The sequence below is a fragment of the Colias philodice genome, chromosome 14 (assembly GCF_061535455.1).
Source record: "Colias philodice isolate Cphi_HAF_F1 chromosome 14, ilColPhil1 Martin Lab GWU primary, whole genome shotgun sequence".
In the NCBI taxonomy this organism is placed as follows: Eukaryota; Metazoa; Arthropoda; class Insecta; order Lepidoptera; family Pieridae; genus Colias; species Colias philodice.
The window spans coordinates 2767367-2778545 of NC_143099.1; the positions used below are offsets into that span (position 1 = coordinate 2767367).

Here is an 11179-nt window from a genome sequence, read left to right on the forward strand (position 1 = left end):
GTGAATGTTAAGAATTGTTATAATTCCAACGGAATATCAATTTAATGGCATACAGCTACATTAAAATTCATAAATGCCATTTTTAGACGCCTCCAATATATTTCTATGAATGATGACGGCATTACAAGGTTGCCTCTTGAGAATAACAGTCAGTGTCCTAATGGCTGGTTCACACTTTGATTAGTGCGAGTGCAGGTGATTAGTGCGAGTGCAGGTGTGTAGTGCGAGTAGTGTCCAATTCAACTGCGAGTGCAGGTGATTAGTGCGAGTGCAGGACAATGGTGAAATTCGCGACGCTAAACACTAAACACTAAACACTCCTGTCCAGACGTGTTTAGGCAGGCACACTGCGAGTGAGGGGGAAGGGAGGGCGCGCGGGACGTGGCTACTCGCAGTCCACTCGCAAAAAAATAGAACACGCTTCTATTCACTTTACTACACAGCCTACTAAACACTCGCACTAAACAGTCGCTGTCCACACGTAGTACTACTCATCACCTGCACTCGCACTAATCAAAGTGTGAACCAGCCATAAGAGCGTATACGCACTATGCGGGTAGCCGCATTGCGGGTAGCCGTCCGGCTGACCGCAAGCACAATTATGTACGTAATATTCATTTTTTATGCGCACTGCGATGCGGCTACCGCAGACCGCACAGTGCGCATAGAAATGAATATTCCGTACATAATTGTGCTTGCGGCTACCCGCATAGTGCGTATACGCTCTAAGAATCTTTCGCCAAGCCGAATATAGTATAGATTTTTTTTATTGATTTAATAAAATATGAAACGATATAGGTCTACCAGAATCTGATGGCATATTTATATTTACGAAATAAAAGATTTTCATATGGCAATTTTATTTGACAACTATCAAATTGGTTGTCAAATTATTTGTCTTCTTTGCAATTGATGAATAATTTTTAGGATTTTGTCTAAAAAATCTTCGAAAATGTCGAAAAAGCCGCTGCGATCACAAGCAAGAGGTGTTGTTTATAATGTGTATAGAAAAACATTCGATGAAGAAGGGTCAAACACATCACAATTTTCAATTTTGAATATTTTATTGGTAAGTTGGACTTACCCGTTTTGATACTTAAAATAAAAAATATTATAAGTAGGTAACTATAATATTGTTTGTTGATTACAATATAATTTTATGAAAACTTATTACAGGAGTATCCAATACGGCTATTCGTCAAGTCCAAGCTGTCCAAGTCAATTTTATAATGTGTGTATCTTTAATACTTGCGAAAATAAACATAGTTTTATTTTATTTTTATTTTATTTTATAAAAAACTAGCGGTCCGCCCCGGCTTCGCCCGTGGTACATGTTTACGTTTTCTCTACATAAGAACCATCCTCGTACTTCAAAGAATATAATAAAAAAAGATTTATCGAAATCGGTTCAGCCGTTCTCGAGTTATGCGCTTACCAACACATTTTGCGATTCATTTTTATATATAAGATTATTAGCAATCTAGTTTTGATCTACATTAATTATCATTACATCCATATTTTTACATGGCATAATGAAAATGAATATACAAATATAGGTATGTGTAAATAATAGTATGTATTACATAGATAAAAGTAATATGTATATTATACATGTAAGTATGTACCTACATAATATTAAGTGGATATCTCATTATTAAGTACAGTATTGTTCACTTATGTAATGTGACTAATGATATTGAAGACAAAATAAAAAATAAGCAGTATCAAGATCGTTCAGTCCATTTTCCCTAGGGTTGCACACTCAAAATTTTGATTTCCCAATTTGTCATTAGATTCTGGTTTACCTATACCAATTTAAATTTGGCGCTGTATGTATAGGTCTACCAGAATCTGATGGCATAATATGTATTTATATTTAAAAAATTAAAGATTTTCATGTGGCAACATAATTTGACAACTATCAAATTGGTTGTCAAATTAATTGTTTTGATGATAAATTTTTAGGATTTTGTCTTCAAAATCTTCTAAATGTCGATAAAACCCCTGCGATCACAAGCAAGAGGTGTTGTTTACAATGTGTATAGAAAAATATTCGATGAAGAAGGGTCAAACTCATCACAATTTTCAATTTTAAAGCGCGTGAAAGATTTTATTGCTAAGTTGGACTTACCCGTTTTGATACTTTAAATTAAAAATGTTATTAATAGGTATATAATATTGTTTGTTGATTAAAATATAATTTTATGAAAACTTATAACAGGAGTTTCCAATTCGGCTATTTGTCAAGTCCAAGGTGTACAAGTCAATTTTAAGTATACTAATGTGTTAAATCTTACGAAAATAAACATGATTTTATTTGTTTTATTTTATAAAAAATTATAAACAATCGTTAAATATAGTAAATAAGTTTTGATCTGCATTATCATTACATCCATATTTTCACATGCCATAATGATATATTATATTCAAATATAGGTGTGTAATACATAATATTATGTATTACCTTTAGAAAAGTAATATGTATATTATACATGTAATAAGTACCTACATAATATTAAGTGGATATCTCATTCTTAAATACAGTATTATCCACTTGTGTAATATAACTAATGATATTGAGGACAAAATAAAAAATACGCAGTATCAAGATCGTTTAGTCCATTTTCCCTAGGGTTGCACACTCAAAATTTTGATTTCCCTATTTGCCATCAGATTCTGGTTTACCCTTGGGTTTACCTAGATATGATGTATGTATGATGTGCGCATGCGCAAACAATTTCAATGAAGGACCTATACTGACCTAACGTTAAAGAATACGATTTTGATAAAATTTGCTAATTTTTCTATGGATGAGGTGCTATTAGTGTTTTTTTTATAAACAGTGTACTTTTTTATACAAGTGTACTTTTAAAAACTAAAGGGGACCTAACAAAAACAATGTGGGACCATAAAGGACCTAAAATTCCATTGATGGGGTGCTAAATTTGCATTGGTTATTATCTGTTATATTTTGATAGCTGAAACTATTATGAGTTAAATTATTTTTAGTCTGTATAACTTCTAGATTGTCATGGTGCACTAAAGGTTGAATTTGTTTTCAATTTTCATATTTTTCTTATTAATAAATAAGTAAACATAAACAGCAAAAATGAACAGAATTATCCTGAACCACTGTCGATGTGTTAAAAAATCTAGTAAGTTATATTATTATAATGATAATATTTGTAAATAAATAAATCCTGTTCTTCTAACCTTTTGTAGGGTTTGATTGATTACACCATGACTTCATCAATGTTTATGGTGTGGTTTCTTTTAAAATATACTTCATAATACAATACAATTATATTAATAGCTCCTTCTTCTTAGAAAATTGTGTCATTTAATCATGTATTGATTTTATGCTATTAAATATAGATTTTGGTTACCGTCCTCGATTACCGATTTACATATTATAACTCGGATGCTTCTAAAATACAGTATAAAATTATACGTATTTAAAAAGTACACATGATTTAATTAAATACATTTCATTTCTTCAATTGTTAAATACAAAAACAATAACACGTTGGGAGCATATAGTTACTGACGAAAAGAGAAATAATATTATACTAGCCACCCTTGTTACGATAAAGTAAAGACATAAATTACAATTATCTAATTTTAAATCGTATATTTCAGCATTATTATGGGAGACAAAACAATATCAAAATATTCCATATATTACTCTCTCAAGGTCATTGTCATATTACACAACCCAACCACTAAGATTGCAGCATGATATTACTCAGAAGCCTCTGAATTCGACAATATTTTCACCATTTTATTTGCGACATTTGTCTACAAGTAATTATTATTTTGAAAAAGAACCACTAAAGCCCTCTTCAAAAGTTGAAGCGACAGTTGTGACAATAAAGAAGGAAATAGAAGAAAAAGAAAAGCTTCCTAAGAAGCAAGAACAGAAGAAGAGCATAAAAGAGAGGATTATGGATGAGTTAAGGCATTATTATCATGGTTTTAGGTTATTATTTATTGAAGTACGTATCTCTGCATCATTGATCTTTAAAATCTTAAGAGGAAAATCATTAACAAGGAGGGAACATAGATTGTTAGTCACTACAATTGGAGATGTGTTCAGAATGGTACCTTTTATTGTTTTCATTGCAGTCCCATTCTTAGAATTTGCACTTCCACTATTCATTAAACTGTTCCCCAATATGTTACCATCTACATTCGAGAGCAGCAGTCAGAAAGAGGCCAAATTAAAGCAACATTTGAAAGTTAAACTTGAAATGGCAAAGTTCTTCCAAGAAACCCTTGATCAGATGGCTCCCCAAGCGAGCAACAGACATTCTGAGTTGGCTAAGGAATTCTCTACATTCTTTAATAAAGTAAGGACATCTGGTGATGTGGCGACCAGTGAAGAAATTATGAAGTTCTCCAAGCTATTTGAAGATGAAATAACACTAGATTCACTGGGGCGGCCACATTTAGTAGCTCTCTGTAAAGTACTTAATGTATCAACGATTGGCACTGGTGCCATGTTAAGGTTTAATCTTAAGATGAAGTTGCGGTCATTGGCGGCAGATGACAAAATGATTGCCAAGGAGGGTGTCGACAGTTTAAATTTCAGCGAGCTACAACAAGCTTGTCGGGCGAGAGGTATGCGTGCCTATGGTGTTTCCGAGGAGAGGTTAAGGAAGGAATTGAGGAATTGGTTGGACTTGTCTTTGAACGAGAAGGTACCTCCATCTCTACTGTTGCTCTCTAGAGCTCTGATGGTGCCAGAGCATGTGCCAACGACATACAAGTTGAAAGCAACCATTTCGGCTCTACCAGAACAAGTTGCCATGCAAACTAAAGCTGCCATTGGAGAGAAGGAGGGTAAAGTTGATTTCAAGGTAAATACAACTTTGTCACTTTTCAGATAGAATATTTGTACTTTTTAAATAACACATTTATGTTTCATATAATTTATGTTCTAAATTTTATGTTTCTTTTGATGTACTGAATAGATAAATAAATTGATAACAAAATCACAGTTTCCCATTAATTGTATATGTGCATACTAATAAGATTATCTGATTGCATAAGTATGAAAACAATTCTCATCATGTTTACAGGCTAAAATGGAAGTTATTAAGTTAGAAGAACTGAAAATTAAAGAAGAGAATAAAGAAATGCAAGAAGCAGAAAGAGAGAAACAAATGTTGGAGGCTAAGAAACGCCAAAAGGAGGAACTTAAAGACAAAGCGCCCATTCTCGAAGATATCGGTTCAGTGTTAGTTGATCCTGCACCAGTTATCGCAGTTGACGCTCCCAAACCAAAAGACGACGAAGGCCTATCAACAAAAGACATTGAGGTTATTGAAGACGCTTTAGAGAAATTAGGTAACTTGGCAATTATCCATATTTTACTAGCGGTCAAGGCAGTACAAATGTTAATGAATTGTTTTCATAAATAGTGTTGACTAGTGTCGCACATGTTTGTTCTTAGAAATGAGGTCAGTAACATTCGTTTTTGTGACAAAAGACTAAACAAGCAGGAAAACATGAAAAACAATTTATTCTCATAAAATTTCATTTAGATGATAATTAATAAATTATACTGAGATCTTTATAAGGAATATTAAAAATGTGAACTTGTATTTTGAAATTTACAGCTGAACAAAAGAAATCATTGCTACTGGAAAAGGAAAGTATTCAAGAACTCAAAGGGGAACTGTCTGACTACAGTGAAGATGTCAAGGAAATGAATGAGATTGTTAAGACGAAACATGCGGATATTAAACTAACTAAGGGTGCTAGAAGGTGAGAATATGAAATTTAAATTTAAGCTAGCTTAAAAAACTTTCACAAAAATTATGGGAAAATTTATCTATATTATACTCATATTATAAAGCTGAAGAGTTTGTTTGAATGCGCTAATCTCAGGAACTACTGGCCCAATTTGAAATTATTTTTAAATATGTATTAGATAGCCCATTTATCGAGGAAGGCTATAATAAGACCAACAGGAGCCATAAATGCAAGAAAAACCGCGGGGCACAACTAGTTTAACATATATAGTGGTCAAATATTTCACCCTCTTCGAGTCTTGTGTTTACAGCATAATAGATTTAATTGTATGGGGACAGATATTTTATTAGCTTTGCTAAGTAAAGTTTCAAACAATATAGTTTTCATCATTTCAAACATATAGTGAATTTCATATTTATTGCATAAGATTTTTTATCCCTGATAAACATAATGAGAAATATAAAAATACTTTCCACTTTTATTTTGACTTATTCTAAGAAATTAAATAATTTGATCCAATCAGTATGATACAAAACAGAAAATGAAAAATTTTCCAACCATAACAAGATTTCCTATTTGATAATAAAGATAATCTATTCTTATTTGGTTGTATTATGACTCACCATGGTAAACAAATTGTCAATGCTATGATGAAACAAAATATTAACTGCCCAAATATTATATTTCTATATAAGTCCCTTCACACTTTAAATAATCAAATTTGTTTTATTTTTGTGAATGCCCACTTTTTTTAAATAATATATTATGTGAATAATAAGTTTATTATAGTATATAAGAAAACGTGTATTAAAATTCAGCTTTATTTAAATTTTAATTTAAAGAAAACTACGGAATTATAAAAAGATTAAATTATAAAAAGATTAGATTAAATAATTTGGAAAATCCAAAAGTGCACGCCTCATAATTTTTTTTTAATAAATATTTATTAATTATTATTTTTGTTTATTTAATAACAATTAAACCACATCGAATCAGACCCTGAAAAATGAAAGGGTTCTATTCCTGAGCATACTCAAGCGTAAGAGAAAAAAAAAGACTCGATTAGTAAAGTATTTCGGTCGCTATCGTGTTAACAAGAAAAAGGATCCGCACATACAGACACACGGACGTCCAAGACAGAACTTTTTTAAACTGTTTTTTAACTAGTTTAAATAACAAAAATGACATCAAAAATATCATGAACGTTAAAAATAGTGTTTTTTCTTAATATGTGTGTGTATGTATTATCTTACAAGTGCAATGTATGATACATAAAGACATTTTAAGTTTGAAAAATCAGATGTTTTGCGCGAAGTGACAGTAGTACCCACCTCAACGCTTCGCTTATGAGGCGTGCAATTTATGTCTTAATCATGACATAGGTATTAAACCGATAACTTATTTTTTAACATAGTATTATCTATGAGTACGAAAAAAGATTTAAATTGAAAATTTCAGATTATACCGTGCAGTGAACAACATGATCAGCAAATTGGATGCCGCGTTAGTTGAACTAGAGGACAAAGAGAAAACACTCAAAACAACGCTCGAACAAACGAAAACCGAGCCGCAAAAGGCAAAGGAACAGTTGATTCAGATCGACGAACTGATGCATTCCATAAAGAGTCTACAGAAAGTGCCCGATGAGGCTAAACTTAAGTTGATTCAAGATGTACTAGGAAGGTTGGACGATGACTTCGACGGGCAATTGAAGATTGATGATGTTTTGAAGGTAATACTGGCTCGCTTTTAATATCGATTTTTTTTCTGAAACAAAATTGTAATGGGTAATTTTCTGGAAATTGCAAATCCTTGGGAATGATTATTTATATGTCTTTATCAAAATTATTTATTTATTTATTTATAATTCTTTATTGAACAGAATATGAGAAAAAAACATTAGTTTGCTAAAAGAAGTAGTAATACAAAAGCATTTGCCCAAAAGGCATAATCATATTATCATTATTATCATATTAAGGATCTTGATATCAAATCTTTTTTTGACAGAAATGTGCTTCAGTTATCTATAGGTAGATAGAAATGTGGAGATGGAAAATAATCTTTAGAAATTTATCAGATGATTTTTGCTGAGTAATTTTTTTATTGTTATGATATAAAAAAATAATTTTTAAAATTTTCTTATGCTAAGATAATAGGCAAAGATCAGGTGATTAACGCCGAAAAATGATGAAATAATTGATATTGATTGGAAATATCATGAAGATAACTACTTTTTAATTGACTTGATTTTGTTGTGATTGCATTTCCTTAACTATACTCTGAATATTATAATGTCACTATCAGTATCTATGTTAGCAAATTTTTATGATTATATTAATATATTCAATGTTAATAATTAATAAATAATACATAGTTTACATATAAATTGGAAATTTATTAAGTTATCATGCACATTGAAATCATGTTTAAATAGATTACATACTTCAGATATCACCTTTACAACTTATGTAGTAATTTTTTGATAACTAATTTAATTAAAATTAGTCTATATTTAGAGACTACTATAAAGAAAAAGTTTACAGGAAATTTAAATACACTACAACAAACTTATGTAGGCCAAAGATATATTATGGACAGATAATAATAATCGCATCGAGCGTGTTATCGCGACGCGCCGTCTACACGGTAAACAAATTTGTGTGTATTCGATCACGGCAAGGTCACGCAAACTGCATGACTCACGTGACAATATATTTATATAATGTATCCTTATCATACATTATATTGTATATTGAGGTATATTTGCGATTTAATACGGAACTGATTACTATAGTAATCATTGTAAAAGAAAAGAATGCATGCTGAAATCGTTTACGACGTTTTTTATCAAATAATATGCTAATATAATATGTAATCTACAACTGTTTATACCTAGCTATTGAAAAATAATATATGTATTTAGTTGTAATTTGTATCCTTTATTTAGCTCCAATGCTTTCTGTTTGTTTTGTTATGAAATATTAATATTATATTTGTCATGATATATTAATAGATGGCTCTAAACATATACTCTGACTAGAATCTGTTTGTTTGTTAATTTATTTGTTATTGGTTTGGATGCCACTAAAAATATTCCCTAAAATAATTATTATTATTTTATGTGATGTCTGTTTAAGCCAGCCAGTTGGGTTCAACAATGGCTTAAACTGACATCTAGTATCGCACTCTGTTCTTCTTTGTTTGTTCTAACCAGAACAAACTTCTAACTAAACAATTTATTTTACAAAAATTTCAGATGCTAGAGATAATAGGCAACGAGAACGTGAATCTATCTGAAAAGCAAATGGCGGAACTTATCGAGTTGTTAGATAAGGAGGAGATATTGGAGGTTGAGAGCAAAATACAGAAGGCTTTGGACAAAGCGGCCAGCGCTGCTAAGGAACAGGATAAGTCCAGTGAATCGGAGGGAAAGGTGGGTGCAATAATAGTATGTATAGGTCCATAGGATGATTGTAGATATATCGTGGCCATATCGTAGATTTGCTCATTTCATGAAATGATTGATCATTTCGTGAAATGGTTGCAGTCAAGTGTACAAGTATTTATTATGTATATGTATAGGGAAAGGAGGTGTTTACTTTATGTATCACCCCGTAAAATCCAATTTTTTTAATAACATAATTGGTAGATTGAGACGGACAAAAGACTGTGAATTTCCACAAAGAATTTTTTATGCATGCATATATTATTATCTATTCTTTTTTACGGCTGTGTGTTCAAAAATAATAGAAAAGCTGTGTATGCAACAGTAAAAAAGTACGATTTACATTTACAGAGCCTCTTCGACTTGATACGGGAAGCGCAAAAGCGGCGGGAGATGAAAAAAGCCGTCGAGAAGTTAGGAGAACAGCCAATACCAAAGAGTGAAGTCAAACCGGAGGAAAGCAGTAAACGGCCTGAGAGCCATTGATAACGATACCATAGATAATGTGTAAATACAACGTACTCGTGTACACTTGTAGACTAATTGTTCATGCCAAGAAGCTTATATCTAATACACTGGAGATTTCAGTATGAACTTGTAACAAGAAAATATGACGTTGAATGACGCCTGTATGTTTTTTTATCCCATTCACACCTAGGTAGTTAGTTAGGTGTGAAAGGGATAAAAAAACATACAGGCGTCATTCAACGTCATATTTTCTTGTTACAAGTTAATGGTCATAGTGCAATCTCCAGTGTATTAGATATAAGCTTCTTGGTTCATGCTATAGCCGTTCAACGATGAATGGGAAGCGAAGTGCTGTCTTATCTAGATTAGTCACGTTTGGGGGAACAGTTTGCACTGCACATCGAAGTTCAGTGTAAGAATAAAGATAAAAAATAATTTTGACAGATAGTTGTGTTGTCATTTTTAGAAGTTTACATAGATAAAAAATAATCTTGACAGTTCGATATATTGTCCTATTTATTAGATACTGTGGTTGTTTTAGAAGATGGACGTTTTAATAATTATATAATATTATATGGGTGCGAGGGTTAAAGCTATTCCCCTTTTACGGCTTTGCGCTTTCCTGCCGGTTTGCTGCGACAAATTAGCAAGGATGTCGTTTGTATATGATCGGTATTTTTTATATTTATTCCAGAATAAAGGAATATTACGTATCGTGAATGTCTTACGACAATTTATAGGAGAGTTTTCAATGTATTACCCTAATCTAATGACAATAAGCATTTCTCGTTAATGTAATTATTATCAATCGCGTTGATGTAAATAACTATTCCACTCCGTACAAACTTTATTTTATTTTTAGTGTATGTTTCGTTCTTTACGTTGGTTCAGAGATTTTTATTTTGTTGTTTTGTATCTGTGATCGCTTTTCAGTAGATGCTTTAGTATTAGCACAAAATCTTCATAATCCTGTGTCCCACTTAACCATTAACAGGGCGGATGTTATAGGATGTGTGAAGTATTATTATGCTAAGTTGTGATATAAAAATATTGAAATGTATGAATTACAATGATCCATTCATTGGGCTAATAATACTTTGCATATAATGCAAGTTCTTTAAAAGAATCGAAACAATGTAATATATATAGGGAGAATGTTAATTGAACATGTATTTATTGAAAACATTTGTGAAATTAAAATACGTTATTAAACCATTGTCTTGCTGAATAGCTATAATCTATGAGAAAATAAAGATGTCGTAAGATTACGTAATAGTCTGTTTTATTTCAATGTATTAATTTCCTATTCCTATTGTTCTAATTAAGTTTAGAAACTGTCGCATAATTTTCACTGGTCGATAATAACGAGGTAGGCACCTAATCATGCCTTCAATGGATGGTCAGAATTATATGAAACAATGTTTAACCCATTGAGCCCCGAACGGCCCGATCGGTCCACGACACAATAGATTTTCTATTGTGTCTGTGATTCCGGGGCCTGAGTTATTG

At 31.6% G+C, this 11179-nt stretch overlaps 1 protein-coding gene across 1 annotated transcript; it reads left to right on the forward strand.

The window, feature by feature from the left end:
- Positions 1-3018: 3018 nt before the first annotated feature.
- Positions 3019-10943, forward strand: LOC149482697 (mitochondrial proton/calcium exchanger protein-like). The gene is made up of 7 exons (XM_089703269.1): positions 3019-3155; positions 3640-4859; positions 5082-5349; positions 5622-5769; positions 7216-7489; positions 9014-9190; positions 9554-10943. Exons 1-7 carry the CDS (start codon positions 3110-3112, stop codon positions 9686-9688), a joined length of 2268 nt encoding a protein of 755 aa, XP_089559395.1. The 5' UTR covers positions 3019-3109; the 3' UTR covers positions 9689-10943.
- The last annotated feature ends 236 nt before the right edge of the window (positions 10944-11179 follow it).